Source organism: Lycium ferocissimum, chromosome 12, assembly GCF_029784015.1.
Source record: "Lycium ferocissimum isolate CSIRO_LF1 chromosome 12, AGI_CSIRO_Lferr_CH_V1, whole genome shotgun sequence".
Lineage (NCBI taxonomy): Eukaryota > Viridiplantae > Streptophyta > Magnoliopsida > Solanales > Solanaceae > Lycium > Lycium ferocissimum.
In genome coordinates, this window is record NC_081353.1 from 63,268,470 (window position 1) to 63,290,883 (window position 22,414).

A 22,414-nucleotide genomic window follows, 5' to 3' on the forward strand; every position below is an offset into this window, starting at 1 on the left:
CTTTTTTTCTTATATTAGCTTGAGATCTAATCTAGATATTTAACTGTTGTATTTGCTATTCCGCCATGTCATTTATTTGTTATGTTTACTAAAATAAATATACTTAAAATATTTATATTTTAAAATAAGATAGAATTTAATTACTTTTTCATTTTTTTCCTTACTCTAATAAATATGAAAAGAGATTAATGTCATAATAGAAAAAATAATATTAAATGTAGATCAAATAATAAATATGGTAAATTAGTCAAATTATAATTCTAATTGATGTTTCCTTAAAAAAAACGTGCAAAAGACAAGATGACAAGTAAAATGAGCTAAACCAAAAATATTCACCAAAAATTAAAAAATAGTAGTTTTTCGTTTAAATAGAAATCAAATTTCTACTTTGTTTCGTTTTAAACATGTAAAATTAATTTAATAATTTGAATTAGAATTATCCAAATCAAAATTTGATAAAAAATAATAAGTATTGTTTAGGTTCAATCTACGTACATTAACAATAAAATATTTTACACCTTTAAATTAATCGAATTAAAATTCAAAATATCAACTGATGCTTAAATATTACTATTGTTGTCTCAAAGAGATGAAAATAGTTTCCTTTAAAATAAGTTTTCTCTTTTAAAAAGTATTAATAAATTTTTGCAAACTTTGTATTCATAGCAAACACTAATATAATAAAGTTTTGGATACGGAGCACAAACTACAATGTTATATTAATCGTGTTTTGAACATAGTGTGTATATATATGTGTGTGAGCGCGCGCACATAAAAACAGTGTAAACTTATGCATGTGTATTAGTAATATAAAATATGTATATATTATTACTATCCAAACACAACTACATACATATAAATACACCATAATTCAAAGTGCACACAGGCATATGCCATCTGGTATAGTCATAAAATGGACAAAAGTACTAATTAAATATAACAAGAATTTTTTTAAAAAAGCAACATACTTGGCAGCCACCAACTCGTTTCCAATAATATTCAAGTTAATCAAAGCTTGACAGGTGGTAGTGGAGAAAATTTGATCATCATCTAAAACCCAACAACTCACTCAACTCTTCTTACGCTAATAACAAGTTCTCTCTAATTTATGTTTTAATCACTCTTTACCATTCCATTTAGGATTATGGCTAATCGGAACTACAAAGGCTTAGATTCCGTCACTGTTGCTGATGTTGAAGCTCTGGGAATACCCACTGAACTAGCCGGCAAAATTTACGAAAAAGTGACCCGAATTGTTGGTGATTACGGGGCTGCCACTCCCCAAACATGGCACTATATCTCCAAAGAAGTACTCAATCCAAACATTCCTTTCATTTTCCATCAGATGATGTATTATGGATGCTATAAGGATTTTGGGCCTGACCCGCCTGCCTGGTTACCCGACCCGTTAGTCTCTATTCTCTTTCGTTGATTATTTCATTCTTGGGGAACTTAGTAGTTTTACCCTTGGGCTATCTAGTTTACCAAATATGGCCGGAGTATACACTGTCTATACACTTAGGCTGTGTAGTTATGTAAATTACGTATATAGGTATGTATATTACTCCTTCCGTCTCAATTTATGTGATACAGTTTGACTTGGCACGGTGTTTAAGAAATAAATGGAAACTTTGAATCTTGTGGTCTAAAATAAGTCAAAGATATTTGTGTGGTTATAAATCATCTCGTTAAGCGTAAAAGTTAAAGTTTAAAGTTAACTTGTTGCCAAATAAAAGAAAAGTGTATCACATAAATTGAGACAAAGAGAGTATATGTATATTACATGTATATTATATGTGTAGGTATGTATATTATATGTATATATTTAATATACTTCATATACTACTCATACACTATATACAGTTATACATATTTTGTAAACTAGATGGCTGAATGGTATCTGGCTGTAATTTTCCCTTGATTCTTTATGGGGTAAAGGCGGGAATATGGATTCATTCAGTTTATGACATTGTGTTAACTTTATAAAGTCAGTCGATCAAACAACTATCCCTCCATTTTGCTCTATTTAGGATCGAATATTAAAATGACTGATCATAGTTAGTCTACTTTTATATTGGTTGTCAAATTTCTATAGAGTACACTAAGCTTCAATTCCGGTTGGTATGAATCAATTTAACTTTGAAGTCATTATATTGAGGCCTGTGATGACGTTCCAACCTTTTAGTATCCAAACGATTGCCATAATTTGACTATTTTTACACTGATATCAACTTCATGATCATCGTGCTTTATCTGGGTTTGTGACTGGCTATGCTTGTGAAGCTCACAAAGGCTAAGTTTATTTATGTACATGTGAAAAATCTTAGTGGGTGTTTGGACATGAGAATTGTGAAATTTGAAAAAAGTACTATTATCTGTTTCCAAGTTGAAAATGGTATTTGGAAATTGGATTTGTTTTTGAATTTTTGTGAGTGATTTGGAGTGAAAATTGTGAAAAATTTGGAGTTTTTCGAATTGCAGAAAATTCCGGAATTCAACTTCAAGTTGAATTCTGGAATTTTTTTACAATTCTATGTCCAAACAGTTTTCGGGAATAAAATTACGGAAAAAAGAAAATTAAAACTATCCAAGGCCAGATGGGCACTTAGTAACTTACTTTCACGCATGGAGTAACGTTCAAGAAATTTGAAAGCAAAGACACCTAACTGGATAGATGGTAATAATTTGGAACTAATGGATGAGTGTACTATTTTTTGTGGGTTTGCTTGTTAAAAGGTGTATTGGATATCAAAAAATCATGCCAATTTTTGGATATTACTCGTATACTTGAATGGTGATCTCCCCTTTGCTTTGTTCTTCTTCTTCTTCTTCTTCTTTTTTTTTTTTTTTTTTGGATATGTGAATGGTGATCCTTTTACCTACGGGTAGATTTTGCATTGTTGCATGCACTGTATGGCAAAAATAATACATGACGTGTGGTGTAGAATTCCCGGAACTTAAATTTGTTTTGTAATGTCAAATTTATTTCATATTTTCTGGAACAGAAGAAATGCACGGTTGACCAATGTTGGTCAACTACTGGAGAGGCGTGGAAAGGAATTCTTGGGATCAAAATATGAAGACCCAATTTCTAGCTTCTCTGATTTTCAGAGATTTTCAGTCTCCGACCAAGAGGTAGGTTGAATGTACTTTGAGGATGAATTCCTGATCGCTGGACTTCTGTTGTGCTTTTGATGCTAATAAGTAATCATGTGTTTGTTGACTCTCTCATTTCCTGTCCAATCACTTAATTTGCTAGGTATATTGGAAAACCATATTGGGGGAAATGAATATTTCATTTTCAGTTGCCCCTGAATGTATTTTACGTGAGATTCCATCTCATCCAGGTGGTCAGTGGCTTCCTGGAGCACGAGTGAATCCAGCAAAGAATTGCCTCAGTCTAAGAAAGAGGGCTTTAAGTGATGTAGCCATAGTGTGGCGAAGTGAAGGAAATGATGAAGCACCTGTTGATAAGATGACCTTGCAGGAGTTACTTGAATCAGTTTGGTAACATAAATTGGTGTTGTTAATCATTCTCTCTACAAACTAATGTAGTTCGATTTATAACGGTTAGCTAGATCAGCTTTAATCTCATATTGTGAAATGATAACCTCTTTTTTAAATAAAAGTTGTAGATCTAGAAACCAGTCAACTGCATGAAAATACGCAAACCACCAATTTTAAAATTCTGCGAGCATTAAGATTTGATTTAAAGTTCATCTAGGTCCTGTTTGCTCAATTTTCTAGAGAGTAGCTAGGTCAAAAGAGGGGGGTGGGGGAGTGGGTGGGATGAAGTAGTCGTGAATTACCAATTTCGTAAATGAAGCCATATAACATGTTTCATATCTTTTTATATTATTTTATTCCCAGTGGTTTCATGTATGAGGTACTTTCTTCATCGTGCTTTTCTCCATGTTCTTGAAATCTCTGAACCATCAACTTTCTCACAGTTATAACTGTTCTTACAGGGCAGTTGCATATGCTCTTGAAACCCTGGGTTTGGAGAAAGGATCGGCCATAGCTATAGATATGCCGATGGATGTTAATTCTGTGGTGATCTACTTGGCCATTGTTCTTGCTGGTTATGTAGTTGTGTCCATTGCTGATAGTTTTGCCCCAAGTGAAATTTCGACGAGGCTCATCTTATCAAAAGCAAAAGCAATTTTTACTCAGGTGCTTTACTAATGAGGATATATTATTCTTTTTTTAGTTATTGTATCATATATATTTGCTCTTTCAAGGTCATTAGAGTTTCATTGGACCGATGCAAGTTTCTAGCTCCTTTCTATGCTAGCATTTACACATTCATAAAAGGCACGGTTGTAAGGGAAAGACCCACACTGGTGCATTGATTTTGATGCACCTGATAACATAGTACTAAATTCAAAGTTTTGATGTATTAGATGGTTCTATAGTTCGTCATTCAACAAATTATCCGATAATAACCCAAATTTAGCAAAGAATTGATGAAAAATTGGTTACAAATGTTACTATAATATGGATTGCGGAGTGGATGCAAATGAATTCTAAAAAATATCGAGTTTCTATTTTAGATCAAATTGGGCAATACATGAAGATTATATGTCAGACCAAATTAGTGGGACAGGAGAACGGTTGTAAAATCATGGCTTGATATCTTCTTAAAATATTTAGAAATGTCAGTATTGGATACAATCAATTTATGTGCCAGAGATCAAGGAGAATTATGAAGTAGTCACCTAATTAATTCAAGATGTTTCATTATTTTTGAATTTTCTTGGGAGTCTGGTTTGTTATGCACGTAAGGTCAAGTTGATGCATTAAAATGATGAAAGAACTTCATTTGAGACTCAAAGCTGGTAAACTTTTATACTTTTAGAGAACTATGAATTTGAAATATAAAGAAATGCATCAATGATTCAAATATTAGCTTCCAGCAAATTGGTTATGGCTTCATTTATAATCCTTCGAAACGAAATAAAGCAGTTTGAATGTGGAGAAGTAAACTCTTCAGAACGTTGCGGCTTTTTGTCTCTATTAAGGGCATTTGGAGAATTTCCGGAGAGATCCAGTAGTTTAAGGATAGGCCTCCAAAAATCTAGTCGGATCAACATTCTATGGTAATATTCAGTACGGAAACACTATTTTGTTGGTCTCGTATTTGATTTTTGCTTCTTATGGACTCCTCTATGATCAAATTATACTTTTGTAGCTTGTATTCCTTAAGTTCGATAAAATTCTGATAAATGGTGAATTTTAGTGCAAATGGTTGTTCTCTCATTCTTATTATTCCTTTTAGCGTATCCAGTTGTACTCATTCTGATTCCCATTTCTTTCTTTATGATTACTATTTTTTGGTGCTTTTCTTGTTTAAGTTTGTTTTCTGTCAAAATCTATCCAGGATTTTATTTCCCGTGGAGATAAAAAGATACCCTTGTACAGGTAACCTCTCTCTTCTCTTTCTGCTTCAGGCATTCTGAACTGTATTGAGGTTCATAGGAGCCTAACTGCTAGTGTCACTAGTAAATTCTGCATTTCCCTTTTTTATTTATGTTCTTTCTTGACTCACCTGTTGAAACTGCAGTCGAGTTGTTGATGCTCATTCACCGATGGCAATTGTGATTCCCAATAGAGCCTCCAGCTTGAGCATAGAATTACGTGATGGAGACATCTCCTGGCCTGACTTTTTAGAGAGAGTGAAAGATTCCAAGTAAGAACCCCTTTCACAGAGATTCTTGTCATTTCTTTCTTTCTTTCTTTTCTACATGTTTCATCTAGGAAAGGACAGTAAAGTGCTTGTTCTTTATTTATTTGTCATACTGTACTGTTACCAATGAATTGGGTCAGAGGTTGGAATGTTGTATCAACTTCTTCTTCTAAACATTAAGAAGTGTGTAAGATGAGTTCCAACAGCAGTTGCCCGAGCTAAGAATACAGTCTTACACGAGAAGTATGATGTTCGCTATACATTTGCTGTCTAATATGCCGGTAGTTTGAGAGCTTTTTTCCATATGTGTGGATGCAAGTTACATTAGAGGTAGGTATGTAGGAAAATGTATTTGTAGAAATAAATCTTTTGAAGTACACATAATATACTTGCTTTACTTTGAGCCAGAAATAACGTATCTTTTTTTTTTTTTTGACTTTTGAGCACAAACCAGAACCTGCATTGATTTGTATGTTCAATGCAACAACAAAATACCTAGTGTATTCCCACAAGTGGGGTCTGGAAAAGGTAGGGTGTATGCAAAACCTTACCCGTACCTTTATGGGGTAGAGAGGCTGTTTCCGATGTTCAATGCAACAACAACAGTTGCACCTCAATCCCAAACTGGGGTCAGCTATAGGAATGCTCATTATCCATGTAATTCCATCTCGGCCCCTCTCAATCCAATATTCATACATTAGGTCCGCTAAGGTTATTTGGACAACATTTAGGTGAAGTCGAAAAAACTGAGTATTTGAAGTTAAATGAGGATATGAGATTGAAATTGTGTTTGAACATGAACTGTATTCGGAGGAAAAAGTTGAAGTTTGTGAGTGAACGATTATTTCACTTGAAATACTCCTTAAACCAGTTGTTCAAATACTCTATTTGAAGTTGTAGTTTAAATAATGGACAAAATTGTAAAACCGCCAATGATTTGCAAAATAATATTTCATTATTTGCAAATAACATCTATGTCCAAATGCCTGCTAACACTACGAGTTCTCTATATTTTTTTTTGTTGGTATACAATTTTTTAACAAGATTAAGGTTGTGTTTGGCATGGGAAAATGTTTTCTAATTTCCTATGTTTCGTTGGTCAATTTTTTTTCTAGGAAAATAAGTTCCTTAAAAATGAAGAAAATGACTTCCCTAGTAGAAGTAGGGAAAGCAAGTTCTACAAGTGGCATTCCACACTAATTGTCTCCTCCCCACCTCCAACACATCCCGTCCCCGCTCTCACCACCATAGCCCCATTCCCACCACCCCTACCTCTGACTCCCTACCCCCACTTCCCATAGTATTTCCTAGATTATATACAAATGCTTTTGGGATAACAATTTCTGCTTACGTACCAAACACAAGAAAATAAATAAGAAAGCTACTTATTTCCAAGAAAACATTTTCCAAAACAACATTTTCCATGGAAAATATTTTCCTTCATACCAGACACCCTAAAAGACTCTTAGTAACATGGGACCTAAAGTAAGCATACCAGCATGACTAAGTCGTAATTTCACAACTAATTGGTATTGCCTATATGAATCTTTTCGTTCCATTGTGCCTATTTTTTGCCAAGTCTGCAAGAATTCCAAGGAATTGTAAGTCTTTCGAGACTTCCTTCTATGTCATTATAGGTCAACCTCGTCCCTTTTTAAGACCTTCAATCACTGTGGTCTCACACCTATGGGCAAGTGCGTGACTGATCAAGAGGCCGATGTAGGACATGATTGAACCATCTTATCGTTCTGGTTAGAGTATTACCAACTATTAGCTGGAAAAAGCGACCTTCCCTCATTTAATCTGCAATGTGTTACTTGCGCCTTCGTTCAAGTGTAATTGTTATTAATCTTATCTAATCTTGTATGACTACATCCATCTGAATATATACATTTCTATGACACTCATCTTGTGGATATTGGACCTTAGAGGCCAACATTCACCCCCATACTGCGTTGACAATATTATAATTCTCCTATAGAACTTGCCTTAAAAGCTAAGGTATTGATCCTTTGGATACATGAGCTTTATGTGATTTAGTTCTGCAATATGTTGAAGCTCAATTTGAATCTAAAGTAGTAAATTTGATCTAACAAACTTCCTTGCATGTTGTTGGAATATTTTTTGAAAAGTGAATTGGGGCAGATTAGGTCAGAAATGCTTCTCCGCAAGTAGGTGGTGTCACTACTACCTCTTCAGACTTTAAGTCCACTCTTGTCAAACCAGCTCCTTATCTTCCCACCAATAGCATCGCCCGTACGTCTGCTGCCAGAGATGGAGGACCATACCTGTTGCCACCCTCCTTTGCAGCTATACTAGGTGCTAAAATGAGCCCTAGCTCGAGTTCTGTGGTCGCAAACACCACCATTTGCATGTGTAGGCCTCTGGCGATATTCTGAGCTAAGGACTACCATGGACAACTGTTTGAGTGTAAATGGACTCTTATTGGGAAGTTCTCCCAAGGAAAACTAAAAACCAAGGCTATTGCGGCAGATTTCATTGTCAAAACTCCACTTCAAAGGACAAGTTCATGGGCCTATATTATGCAAGACATTTTTCCTGGACTTCAGCTGCGAATCAGACCATAAGTGTGTATTGCAAGAGAACAAGAGAATATTGAGCATTATGGGCTTCTACATGAGGTATTCAACTGGTCTCCAGACCTTCAACGGAGGAGGAGACCTCCCTTTCACCATTGTGAGTACTATTGCCAAGTCTACCTCGGGATCTGATCGGGTATGATTTCTTGAAGCAAATTCTAGGTCACGTTGGAACCTGTTAGCAGTGGATGTAGCCACAGTGAAGAAGAGCATGCCTGACATGGCGAAAATCTGGTTTGAGGTGAACTTGATGAGAAGAGTTTCTGTAGGTGTTAAAAACACGACATTTGAAAGGATTCTGGAAAAATCTGCAATTTTGAGTACGTTATCCATGTCTTGCAGGGTATGGAAACATCAACGGCATGCTGTGTAAGAATGTAAAGCAGAATAGTAGATGAAGTTATGGAAGAAAGCGGACAAGAGGAGAATGAGCTGCAAACTGTTGAAGCAGCTGAAACTTTGCAAACTAATCCTATTGAATGAAACGAAACCCCTTCTCATCTTGTGGCAATGAAGTAAGCAGGTTGGACGTCGGTGACTGTTAGAACCATGTTGAAAACACTTAGGAAGGAGGCAGGGCTAAGCAGCACAGAATTACTGAAAGAACGCCCACGCCCTTAATGCATTCACAAATATGCTAGGATAGGAACCGCATAGGAAAACCAGGGCAGACTTGCTCAGACTCAAAATCTCAAACGGGAGGAACAAGAACCAATGGTTGGCGAAATCACAGAAGTACTCAGGAGGAAAAAGAGGAGGAAAAAAAAGGCCTTGCTAAGACACTAAAAAGACAAACAAGAGTACAAGACAATGTTCAACCCAAAAGTAGCCAACAATTGAAGAACCTAGTAGTGAGAACATTGATACAGTCACTGTCAACCACAAGGGGCAAGCTAGCAAGGAAGTAACACAGACGGAAGATAATCACAATGCAAGTGCTGAAGTGGAAACTACAGTTACAGGAGCTTATAATGAAAATATCTAGATATACTTCTCTCGGCATAACTTAATTCCTACAGAACTTGTGCCGAGCGAGGCATCAGTTCAGTTTCCGAAGATAAAAAATATTACATAACTTATGCCGAGCGAAGTATATCTAGATAATTTCATTATAAGCACTAAACAAATACTAGATAAAAAGGACGTTGCACCATCTCAGGATCTACAATACCAGACTGACCTTTCTGTTGAAATTATGGAGGCACAGATCTCCTCTTCATCGACCAAACTGGAAAACGAAAGTGAAGGGAATAAAGGTTCATGCACTGGAAAAAAAAAAAAAAAAAAGAAATTGAGTCATTACATCATAAACTAGGTCTTTTGATTTCAAGGGAAGTAACAAAGAAAGGGAATGAAAACAGAATATTCAGAGATTTATAAGATAAATTAACACGTGATATTATTACCACCTTTGGGCCTAGATCATTTATAATGCAAGAAGGACATAAAAAGATGCGGCATTGGTGGTGTTTTTGAATATCCCCGAGAGGATATTCAAAAATTTAGGCCAATCATAATATGTTCAGCCTTGTCAACAAGAGGAAGAAAGTAGATACTCTCAGAATCCTATCTTTATCATTTTGGATGACTGGATAGGGTTGTTTAGTTTTCTCAAAGGATACTAATCTTCAAGACATATTTCATCTTCATTTGCAACCTCGTAATTGTCTTCTAGTGTTCGGGAGAGTAATCCTCCCCACATGACTTAGTTTAGGAAATTAGCAATAGGCTTATATCTTTTACATAACCTCAAAACATAACTGGGTGGGCTTGTCCACCCTTAGCTTGTAATTATGGAGGTATCGACAAATGTCTCCCTGCTTATTTTGAAATTTTTGCCTTACTTGCTTCCAACATCGGGTAGGGGTCAGAGCCTAAACCCCCACCCGACCTTCTTAGGTGGATTATAAAAAACAAGTCTACTTTTGTCATCTCTGACTATATCTTCATTTACAAAATTTTACCTGCATTTCCCATTGAATGCTCATTGTTTGAAATGCCCTGATGCTAGGAATAATAGTTTTATTTCCTCGCATTGCAGGGGACTTGAGTTTGTTGCTGTTGAACAACCTATTGATGCATTTACGAACATTCTGTTCTCATCTGGCACAACAGGTGCAGTAAAAGTTAAAATTATGTCCAATTCTCTCATGCCAACATGCATTTTAATTTTGTTTGAACTGAATGAGACTGCCAAAATCGTAAAGCTGGGGATATTACTATGTAAAAAGAGGATCGAGATTCTTGGGTAAGGATTCCAGAGCAAGCTGGAAGAAAGTGAGAGGCAACAGTGACTTAACTCATAGTGTTAGGGAAGTTATGGTGGTTTAAGGTGGTACAATAACGAGGAAGATGAGTGGTGAGATTGAGGCATACTTGTTGAGATGATAATTGTGAAGTGGAAGAGAAAATAAGTGAAAACTCGGCTTGATTATTCCCTCAAGCTATTGGGGTTTAAATAAATATGCTTACCTGTTCTAAACTGGGAGGAAATCAATACCTAATTACAATAGGAGTAAATTAAGCTACCTATTATATTTACATATATTGTAGAATTCACAAGGATTTGAACACTCCCTCTCAAGCTGGTGTATACAAATTATATGTACCAGTCTTGCTACATATATAACCTGTTCTGGGATCGGTTTGGGACTTGATGAATATGTTTGCAAGCTGATCATTTAACCACACGAACTTTGTGACTATGTCTCCTAAGAGTACCTTCTCTGACAAAATGACAATCAATCTTTATGTGTTTGGCCCTCTCGTAAAATACTGGATTCGATGCAATATGAAGTGCAGCCTCATTATCACGCACAAGTTCCATTTCTTTAATCTCTCCAGATTTCAACTCCTCCTAGTTGCTTGATCCATATGAGTTCACATGTCGCCACGGCTATAGCCCGATACTCGGTCTAGCAATCAAGTTTTATTTCTTACTTTTTCAAGACACCAAAATTTTCCCAACTAGAACACAGTATCCAGAAGTGGATTGTTTGTCCGAGAGTGACCTCGCCCAGTTTACATCTGTATGTCCAACAATTTTCTCATGTCCTCGGTCTTTGTAAAGTAGTCCTTTCCTTGGAGCAGCTTTTATGTATCTAAGAATGCAAATAACTGCATTCCAATGACAATCAGAAGATCCAAGAACTTACAATACTAACTGGGAAGTTAATCTCAGGTCCAGTCACAATGAGATAATTCAGTTTTTCTACCAGCCCCCTATATCTTCTAGAATCACCGTGAGACTCCCCTTAACCTAGTAGAAGCTTAACATTTGGATCCATTGGGGTATCAATAGGCCTATAATTTGTCATCTTGTCTCCTTAAAAATATCAAGTGCATACTTCTTTTGCGAAATGACAATTCCTGATTTAGATACAGATCTTTGGTCTGAAAGTGTTGAAAAAGGTGATGTTTCAACTGGCAATTCCCTTGTATCATTACCTGTGATGACTATGTCATCAATGTAAACCACCAAATACATGCACAAAGTTGGGCAGAGTAACGATAGAACACAGAGTAATCAGCTTCACTTCTAACCATGCCAAATTCCTGATACCCTACTAAATTTTTGAAACCATGCTTGAGGAGACTGCTTTAGGCCATAAATTGACCGTCGTAGTCTGCACACCATGTTACTGGAATCCCCGAGCAACAAAGCCTGATGGTTGCTCTATATATAACTAATCTTCGAGATACCAATGAAGAAAATCATTTTTAATATCCAACTGGTAGAGAGGCCAATGGCAAACAACCATAGATAAAAAGAGACGGACCGAAGCAATCCTAGACACAGGAGAGAAGGTATTACATAGTCAAGACCATAAATCTGGGTATAAACCCTGGCGACTTGTCGTGCCTTTAAGCGAGGGCCAACCTTCACTGTATATTAGCTAATGACAACCAACTATAGACTTACTTGGAGGTAGAAGAACAAGCTACCAAGTACCACTAGAGTGTAAGGCAAACATCTCCTCAATCACAACTTGTTGCCAGCCTGAATGAGAAGGAGCTTCACTTGTAGTCCTAGGAACAGAAACATATATTAGTGATGATACCAACTCGGAATGAGCCAGTGACAAACGTCAATAGCTCATAGCTCAAACAAGTATAGATAGGATGAGGGTCACGAGTAGAACAAATAGCTTCCGAGTGGCAATTGGAGATTTTGTGTAGACAAGTCCGCATGAGGCAAGGACTTTGGTGGTGGATGTGAATTGTTTGGACCGGATGAGGGGTGCAGACGATGATGATAAGTCAAAAGTGGTGGAGGTGGAGCTGAGGAAGACGGAGCTGTAGAAGGTGGAGCGGACGGATAGACTATGGCGGAATCCCCAAAAGGTGGAAGTGGTAAAATCTCATAAAGGCCTAGATGTTCAACAGAAGTGGATGTAAAGTTGGGCTAACCCTCAAAGAAAGTAAGCGTACATAAGGTATCACAGGAGGTTAGGTGAGTAGCATCGATATCCCTTATGTAACTCCTAATAACTGAGAAAGACACATTTAAGAGCACGAGGAGCCAATTTGTCTTTTCCTAGAGTGGGAATTGAACAAAGCAGGTGCTTCTAAAGACACGTGGTGTAAAAGAGAACAAGGTTGATTGAGAAACAAAATAGAGAAAGCGGAACCTGATCTTGAATGGCAGAAGAAGGCATATAGTTAATCAAATAACAAGATGTGAGTACTGCATCCCCCAAAAGTGCAATGGAACAAGTTAATCAAATAACAAGATGTGAGTACTGCATCCCCCAAAAGTGCAATGGAACATGTACTTGCATGAGTAGGGTGCAAGCAATCTCAACTATATGCCTATTTTTTTCTCTGCAAGCTCATTTTGTTGAGCAGTGTATGGACAAGATGTCTGATGAAGAATTCCACTGGAAGACATAAATTATTGAAATTGAGGTGTTAAATATTCACATGCATTATCACTATGGAAAGTGCGTGGAGAAACACCAAATTGATATTGTGTTTTCGCGAAGTTTGAAATATAGAAAATGATTTGGAACAATCTTTCATTAAGAAAATCCAAGTACATCTTGACTAATGATCAATGAAACTAACAAAATACTTAAATCCCAATGTGGAACCAACCCTACTAGGAGACTAAATATCAGAATGAACTAAATAAAAAGGAGACTCTGCGTGATTATTAAGAGTATGTGGAAAAGTAGTTCGGGTGTGCTTCCGCAATTGATACGGCTCACGATCTAACTTAGACAATTTTGACAAGCTAGGTACCTCATTTGAAATTTGGATAAACTAGGGTGTCTTAATTGTCTGTGGATTAAATCTAGAGAGTCGGAGGCTGAACAGACTGTAGTGGAGCTGGAGAATTAAGATAATAAAGTCTATCTGACTCACGTCCTTTGCTATCCTTCCCGTACTGAGGTCCTGTATAACAAAGAAGCCACTAAAGAATGAGATGAAACAATTTAAGGCTCTAGCCAAACAATTGATTCACAGAAGGCTAAAGGGGTAACCAGAGACAAAAAGAACATTATTCAGAGTTAAGGTAGATTGGCTTGACTTACTTCAGTTGCCATAGTTTGAGAACCATTAGCTAAGGTAACTGTGGGGAAGTATGGAGAATAAGTAATATCAGACAATAAAGATTTGTTACCAGAAATGTGGCCGGAAGCCCTCGAGTTCACGACCCAAGGACCAAGTGTGGTGGACTATGAGATGCAAGAAATATGATTATCAGTTACTCGCCTGATACTAAAGAAAGTCATTGTATTCTACCTCAGATAAATGGTATAGTTGATTGGTTGGATTACTGATGGATTCAGGCTGAGCAACATGACCAATCTTTGGTTTACTATGTTGAGAGTAGCACACATCATGGGTACGATTTCTAGTCTGACATGCAATCTAAGATGCTAGAACAGATGAATCTACAGATGTTACTGCATGACTAGACCACATAGGTGGTGCAGACAGTCGTAATAATAGAGCAAACAGGTCATCCATAGCAGGAACAGTAGGGCTAGCCAAGATTTGGTTCCGCACTGAGTCAAGATCAGGTTGGAAACCAAATACATTCTCTGGTTGGTCCAATTTTTTTCAATACTCGTAGTAGCGAGCAGCAACTCATTAAATTCTTCCATAACCATCTGAACCTGTCCAAAATGGCAGACATACCCAAATTTTTCTTTTTAAGGTTAGTATGCTAAAGAATCATCAACTATTTTGGAGGAAAGTTATTAATGCAAAATATGAGGAGGAGGATACTGGGATGACAAAGGAGGTCACCACACCATATGAGGTCAGTCTTTGGAGATCCATAATAGCCTTATGGAATGAAGTCAAGAACAATTCTAAGATCAAGTAGTTGATGGAAACAAAACCAGTTTTCTGGAAAGATAAATGGCATGAGGCTGGTACTTTGGAGAGTTTATTTCCACATATTTACAGCATGGTCCTAGATTAGCAAAGGACTGTTGTAGAGTTGTAGACACCTCAAGGCTGGAATTTCACCTTCAGAAGACACATCAATGATTGGGAAATACACAGAGTGGCTGATTTTTTTCAATATACTAGAACAATTCAATGGCCTTCAGGTAGGAGAGGATGTTTTTTGGTGGTTGGGGAACAACAAAGGAGTTTTTAAAGTTAGTGCAGCATATAGGATGATGAATCAATCAAATCAACAGATAACTAATTGGCCTTGGAAGCACATTTGGAGAACTAAAATTCCACACGAAGTTTCATGTTTTATGTGGCTCTTAGCCAAAGAAGCAGTCTTGACACAGGATGATCTGATGAAAAGGGGATACCTTTGTGTTCTAGATGCTTCCTATGTGGAGAAACAGCAGAGACATTAAATCATCTATTCCTTCCCTGCAAGTTTACACAACAGCTCTGGAGAATATTCTTAAATCTTAAAGGTATATCTTGGACCATGCCGGGAAAGGTCTCCGAGACTTTAAAGAGTTGGGAGGAAGCAGGCTTGCAGGCCAAGGACAGAATCAGGTGGAGAATTGTCCCTGCCAGCATATGATGGACAATCTGGAAGGAGAGGAACTCCAGGTGTTTTGATAACATAGAGAATGGTGTGCAGAAGGTCAAGCTGAACTGTATCTTACTGCTTTGTTTTTGGTGTAATCAGGTCTACTTAGATGATCCTGTTACTATCATTGATGTTTTAGATTCAATATAGGCATAAAACAGTAGAGTGTTGGAGTACTTTTGTAAATATGGTTTCAGTGCAACCTATGTACTGTTTTGCTCATATGATATAGAATTTTTTTTTTAAAAAAAAGGTTAGTCAACTGAGAAATCACATTATAAAAGTGGGAGATGTTATTTTATGTATAGCCCATGAGTCTTTTCCCAAACTAAGAAGAAAGTTTGGAAGGATCGAAATAATGACATAACTTCGAATCAATAGATTTCCACAATAGACTACACAATCGAGCATCAATCTTCTCCCATTCTCCCCTATCTTTTTCATTAATATCATTAGCCTATTTAATCAAGTGATCCTGAACACCTTGTCCCTTAGACCAAGTTGAATTGAAGATGATCACAATAAGTAATTTGCACTACTATCAAGGTTCAATAGTGATAGAGTGGTTCGAGTTGCTGGAAATCATGGTTTTAGAACCAAAAGCATCCGATCCAAATGACATTGTTCAAATACTAGATGAAGCAATCCTCAAATCAAGAGCAAGAGACTATTACAGAGTCTAATAAAGTTGTGAAGTGCCAGAAATAGTGAACTGCTTCGGATTAATCTGGTCGGAAGATGGTGTAACCAGTTTGGATCTGCTCGAACTTGAGGGGCGAGTACTTAAAAAAGCTCGCCGGAATCAGGTCGGAAAGGGATCATACGCGGGCACGTGAGCAGATTTCGCCAGAATTTGGACTGCTGTGGTCAGCGCGTGAGGGCTCGTGGGATGGCAGACGATGGCAGAGCTGGCTGGGTTTCTCTCGTGTTGGTGTTCCAATTCTCGTGGTGGTATTGGTTTGACCGCAACACCTGTTGAAACCAAATTCTCTCTGGACAGCCATGATAAGTTGCTGGAAAATTTCTGAGTTCATAATTTTCTCTTCTTTTATATTGTGGCCTTAACCAGCCTCCGATACCATGTGAACTGGAAGAGAAAATAAGAGAGAACTCGACTTGATTATTTCCTCAAGCTATTGGGGTTTAAATAACTATGTTCACTTATTCTAAAAAGCAAAGGAAATCAATACCTAATTACAAATAGGAGTAAATTAAGCTACCTACTATATTTGCACTTATTCTAGAATATTCAAAAGTATTCTAACAATAGTAATTTTTGAAGAAGGAAACAAGGCAGTTAATTTAAGGTTCATGTGTAATCACTGCAGCTTCACTTAAGGGTCACATGTAACCACTGTAGCATCGTTAAGTTGGGGCCTCTCACGTGAACAGCACAGTAAAGAGGGAAAAGGGTACTTCGGAATGGATAGCGTAAAGGAAGGCCTGATCCCTGATGTACAGCTTATATCTTGAAAATTGCCACCTCTAACCTATCAAGAAAGCTCTCATGATTGTAGAGCATTCACATGTTTCTCCAGTCAAGAACTGCAAGCCAACACTTCGCTAAAGTTGCTTGCACTACACAGAGACCTAGAATAATTTAGGTCAAGAGTGATATGCAGGTGGTTGTGCCAAGTTGGAAGGAGATCTGAGTTTTTATAGGTTTGTGCTTGCAGGGGTGGTTTACATGATGTTGGATCCCAGTTTAGTATAATTCTTGGGTTTCCACGCGAAAACTTGTCAATCTTGTTTTTCTTTTGGTACCAACACTTCCTCTTCTTTTTGGGGGAAAGGTTGGGAGGAACGTGAGTGGTTGTAGAAGCTTTATTTCATAATAAATTAAAGGTTGAAGAACTCACATCAATAATGCTGTTACATTCACATATAGATATCCTCTTTCTGAACAAGAATGGAAAATTTAGTAGTCAAGTCAACTGTCGAACTGAAATGGGAGTGTACAATATCCTCTTTATGTTTACCAATTGATTATAAAGAACTCATTGAATTGGTAATGCAAATGAAGCAATTGAATAAATGGCCACAACTAAAATCCTAAATGGTCCAGGAGATCCAAAGGCAATTCCATGGACTCTCCTCACACCTTTCAAGGCGGCTGCTGATGGGTGGTGCCATATGGATATTAAAAGAGGCGATGTTGTTGCTTGGCCCACTAATCTTGGGTGGATGATGGGACCTTGGCTCGTTTACGCTTCACTGTTGAATGGGGCATCCATTGCCTTGTATAATGGATCTCCCCTTGGTTCTGGCTTTGCCAAGTTTGTACAGGTTATTTTCTTTCATTGTTTTACTTTCTTGGTCTCCTATTTCGTGTTGAACGACTTGGTGAAAATCACTTTGTATCACAATTATATACATTTAAGATAATTCTTGTGTCTGCTAATATCATGTTACTTTGTTTTCTTCTAATCTGGTGTATTTTGTTACTTTAAGCGAGGGAAGGTATCTATTTATTTGAGTCTTTTGAATCTATTGCTCTTCCTACATGCGTTAGCTTGCGACAATACTTTGGGTGTCCTATCAAGAAAATAAACAGGCTGAGTTTCTCAATTCCTAGATTTAATCACAACAACATACCCAGTAGATTCCCACAATGTGGGGAATTCCTAGATTTAATCGAAAAGGGAAAAAATGATGAGTAGAAAGAGAACACTTTATTGCATGCACACTTTTGCAATTTAATAATATTATTGCTAAGCTTGTGGGTTCTAACCGCCCAAATATCAGTGAACTAATCAAGGCATCGCAATCTCTGATAGATATGGTATTTTGAAATATTTTAGCTGATTCATCGCAAACCTACATTGTTTAAATTTTGAATACCTTTTGTTATCTATGCTCATGAAAAATCTCTCTTGCAAACTAACCAGGATGCTAAAGTAACTATGCTTGGGGTGATCCCAAGTATAGTTAGGACTTGGAAAGCGAAGAATTCTCCTGATGGCTATGATTGGTCGACCATCCGGTAGTTTCTAAGCAACCCTCACATTATGTTTTTGTTTCACCAGGAGCTTAAGTTGCATGTTAGTCCTTGTTTTCCTTCTCTTTCTTTATCTCCTTAACTCTTATTTCCTTCCAAATTGACTGAATTGCTGGCAAGCTTGCGCATGGTTGATTTATGACTTCATATTTCAGAATACTGACATTACTTGAAAACAAATATGTTTCCTATACATATGCACATTAAATGAATTCTGCTCAAGTCTATTTTTCCTGTCCCTTTCTTGGGCTTAACGTAGTTCATACATGATGGTAGTTGCTTTGGCTCCACTGGTGAGGCATCTAGCGTGGATGAATATCTTTGGCTGATGGGAAGAGCTGAATATAAACCAATAATTGAGTATTGCGGCGGTACAGAGATTGGTGGTTCCTTCATCTCTGGGTCATTGTTGCAGCCCCAGTCTTTAGCCGCTTTCAGCACAGCAGTCATGGGATGTAGTCTTCATATTCTAGGCGATGATGGTTTTCCTATAGTAAGCACTCTGCAACCTCATAGCTGGAACATCAATAGTATTTTCTAGAGCAAACTGCAATCAATATCGTATGATGATGCATTTTGTGCTTGCATAAAAAGTTCTATTTAAGCTAGTGAGAGTTGAGTGTTTACCAAATGTGATCAGTTCGTGTGCAACTTCGACTTGCTAATTCTGTCGGGGTTCCTCATAAGGAAATCATTCACATTCCTGTTTTCTTTTTGCCACATCTTAAAACATTCACAACCCCTTATTGCTTGTTACTGTGATATTTTAAGCTGATTGCTAAGAAAATTGACCTTGAGTCTAACTCAACCCCAGATGCTCGCTCATAGAGTGATGATTTGATGTAATAAAAAATAACAAGAAAAAGAAATTTAAGGGATAGAAATTAGATCTGACATAAAGGAAATTCTACAAAGTAGACAATGACTAGATTGAAAGGCAACAAAGTCACCTTCTACACTAGAACGCTAGCACCTAAGCTATAGAACCCATCAAGAAGATAGTTAAATTCCCTTGCAAAGTTGGAATTGATCAAAGAGCTATGCCTGTCAACTTCATACATCAATATAATCTAACTCTACTAAATTGGGAATGTAGGATATTTATATTACTGCTTAAAGATGTTAATAAAGTCTAAAATATCTCCAGCTAGGGATTAGAAATATAATGAGGCTAAAAAGGGGAAGTTGGAAATGTTCAGGTTATTCTCGTGATCACGTATGCTGGGGCGCAATCACGGTCCGATCTTGGGTCAACTTCCTCTGCAATAGCGGACTCTTAGGCGCGATTATGGACCTGGTCAAAGTCAGCACCTTCCGCAAAAGCAGACTTCTTGTTGCGATCTCAGGCTTTTGTCAGGCCTGGCTTCTCTGTGATAGCGGAATGGTGTCTGCAGACGCGGTATGGAGGTACTCTGCACGAGAAAATTCCGATGCTGCATCAGCAGTTCCAAAAAGCCTCCTGGGGTCCAATTTGAGATTTTCTTTCCTTCAGCTTCACTTCTTCATACTCCACCCATAGCTTCCATCTTCATGAACAAGCCTTAAAGTCCTTGAACTCCTTTGCTTGGCTTCTAGTAAATGCCTTTGGTGAAGCTTGGCCCACATCAAGATTGCCCAAGACCATATAAGGAGACAACATAGTTCCCTCAACCAATGTAGGAAACTTAACATCCCCCACTCCCCCCCACGCTCAGGACAGGACATCCAGTGTGTGGACAATATAATATAAGGCCTAAAATTGGGAACCAAGATAGGAATAGGTCTGATTTTGATACCAAAAAAAAAAAATGATACTTGAGTTTGACTCAATCCCATAGGCTAACTAACTAACTCATGAGGTGAGAATTAAGGGGAGTAGGAGACAATAGCTCATTCCCTCCACTAGTGTGGGACACTTTAAGACTAGTATTTTTCCTTTTGTGTAGCCATCAGATGTTCCTGGGATCGGTGAATTGGCCCTTGGTCCTCTCATATTTGGAGCTTCAAGTACATTGCTGAACGCGGACCACAATGAGGTCTACTTCAAAGGAATGCCTGTTTTGAATGGAAAGGTAATGCAAATCCCATAGTCTAAGCTATTTCAGTTTACTAACAATAGCTTGTTTGACACTATTTGTATCACAGGTTCTAAGAAGGCATGGGGATGTGTTTGAACGTACTTCTAAAGGATATTACCATGCACATGGTCGTGCAGATGATACAATGAACCTAGGGGGTATAAAGGTCTGCATTTAGCCTCGAATTGTATCCGAAAGTATCTGTTTAGTATTAAGATCCAGTAAACTATGCATACGAATGGACATTTGAGTTGCCAATCATTTCTTCGTACTGGATTGTAAGCTTTCCTAAGAGTTCTGCTAGTCTGTTTTGGCAGGTGAGTTCACTTGAGATTGAGCGAATATGCAATGTAGTAGATGAAAATATACTAGAGACAGCAGCAGTTGGAGTACCGCCTGCTGGAGGTGGGCCCGAGAAGTTGGTAATTGCTGTCGTGTTCAAGGATTCAGATAAATTGGAGCACGACTTGGTCAATTTGCTGATTTCTTTCAACACAGCTTTGCAGAGGAAGTTGAATCCATTGTTCAAGGTATAGCATAGGCCTGAAAGGTTGTTAGTATGTTGGGAGATATTGTCTCATCTAAATACAAAATGTGCAGGTTTCCAGTATAGTTCCTCTCCCTTCCCTTCCAAGAACAGCAACAAATAAAGTCATGAGAAGGGTACTGAGGCAGCAGTTTTCTCAAGCAGATCAAGGTTCCAGACTCTGAACTACATAATTCCCAATGAAGGCACTTTACGTAACAAATCTCGTTATTTAGAAACAGCAATTCAAGTAGTTGATCCATATGTTTGTTGTGTTGTAACATATGTACTTTACATGTGAATTGGATGTATTCCGCGAAAGGAAATAATGGTTTATGTATTCTAAAATGGAGATTGCCGGTTTCGATCCATCTTAGTTTCAGCGCCACTAGAATGCCTAAAGTTAGAAAGCAATTACTGGATATGGAAAATAACTAGTTTTAGGCTCACTTGAAGGGTCAAATGTTTGCCCATCAGAAAAGTGCAACTTGAAAAAGGACAAGTAGAGAAGCAAATAATTGTGAACTAATTGTTTCAAGAACAATAAAAGCTTAGAAAATAGTCATAATAAGTTCTTAATTATGTGTTTGAAACAAGTTATTGTGTTTTATTTGAAAAGGGAAAAGATCCAATCTCATATATTTCAGTAGTTTCTCAGATTGGGTCTAGACTGTGATCCATGAAGATTTAGGCCCTGTTTTGTGCAAATTTTTTTGGTAAATTACACATTTGACCGGTCGGCGAAATAATTACATTCGCTTATGTATTAAAAGTATATAGTTTATTTATATTATACATTAATATACAAACAATATACATTTGGTGGCTATTATGTTGATAGGCGGTTATTTATGTCAATTTCGCTTCTTTTGTTTGGACTTCCCATCCGTGCCCAATATCTGCTTACGATTAATTCGGATTCCTGCTGGGAAGTCCCACTTTAGGGGGCGCTCTCTACCAAATGTGACGTTATTCCCAGAGTATTTGGTGCTAGTTAAATTGAAAATGTGACATGTAACTCTGAGAATAACTAATTAATTATTAAAGTTATCAGTTCAGTTGTCATAATAAACCACTGCGACTACCGATTTTGAGATGAAAGTATGCAAAAGGTTATTTTTAAGCAATTACTTCTTTTTGCTGCTGTGACTTATCTATGGTCATTCATGTTAAATTCCAACGTTGTCGCTTGAATGATAATTCGATAGTTGATTGAAAAGAAAAACTTTCATTAATGTACAGTTTCTTCAGAATCTTGTATTCCCCATCTAGGAGCAAGTGAATCTTCAAAATGTTTAGGTATCGAGCTAATGCAGTGAATACACAACCTAAGATTCCTCAATATGTATATCTCTTTACAAAAATTAAAATTTGGTACTGCAATCATAGGCAAGTTTTTATAATGGTAGCAGAATAATAAAATTTGACCAAAATCCAAAGTCAATCAATTAGACAGCAACTTCTTTATGGGTGCAATTTCTTGATAAGTAATTAAATAATGTTAGCAGAATAATAAAATTTGACCAAAATCC

General features: G+C 37.2%; 1 protein-coding gene across 6 annotated transcripts; it reads left to right on the top strand.

Annotated features, from left to right (window-relative positions):
* The first annotated feature begins 973 nt into the window (after window positions 1–973).
* LOC132040016 (hexanoyl-CoA synthase-like) lies at window positions 974–21,253 on the top strand. 6 transcript variants are annotated; one of them, XM_059430608.1, is made up of 15 exons: window positions 976–1,243; window positions 1,346–1,407; window positions 3,006–3,135; window positions 3,260–3,507; window positions 3,969–4,173; window positions 5,381–5,421; window positions 5,564–5,689; window positions 10,328–10,401; window positions 17,367–17,587; window positions 18,190–18,284; window positions 18,576–18,792; window positions 20,225–20,350; window positions 20,424–20,522; window positions 20,674–20,886; window positions 20,957–21,253. In XM_059430608.1, exons 1-15 carry the CDS (start codon window positions 1,145–1,147, stop codon window positions 21,065–21,067), a joined length of 2,067 nt encoding a protein of 688 aa, XP_059286591.1. In that variant the 5' UTR covers window positions 976–1,144; the 3' UTR covers window positions 21,068–21,253. The 6 variants fall into 6 exon arrangements, with proteins under 6 accessions (XP_059286593.1, XP_059286591.1, XP_059286592.1 ...); XM_059430609.1 differs by having other exon boundaries at window positions 3,009–3,135; XM_059430607.1 differs by having other exon boundaries at window positions 976–1,407; window positions 3,009–3,135.
* Window positions 21,254–22,414: the final 1,161 nt, after the last annotated feature.

Bases quoted from the DNA above. Each gene is read 5' to 3' on its own strand.
- LOC132040016 (XM_059430606.1), top strand. From the start codon at position 1,145: ATGGCTAATCGGAACTACAAAGGCTTAGATTCCGTCACTGTTGCTGAT. The intron at 1,408-3,005 runs GTTAGTCTCTAT...TTTCTGGAACAG, and splicing joins CCTGCCTGGTTACCCGACCC to AAGAAATGCACGGTTGACCA. The intron at 3,508-3,968 runs GTAACATAAATT...CTGTTCTTACAG, and splicing joins GAGTTACTTGAATCAGTTTG to GGCAGTTGCATATGCTCTTG.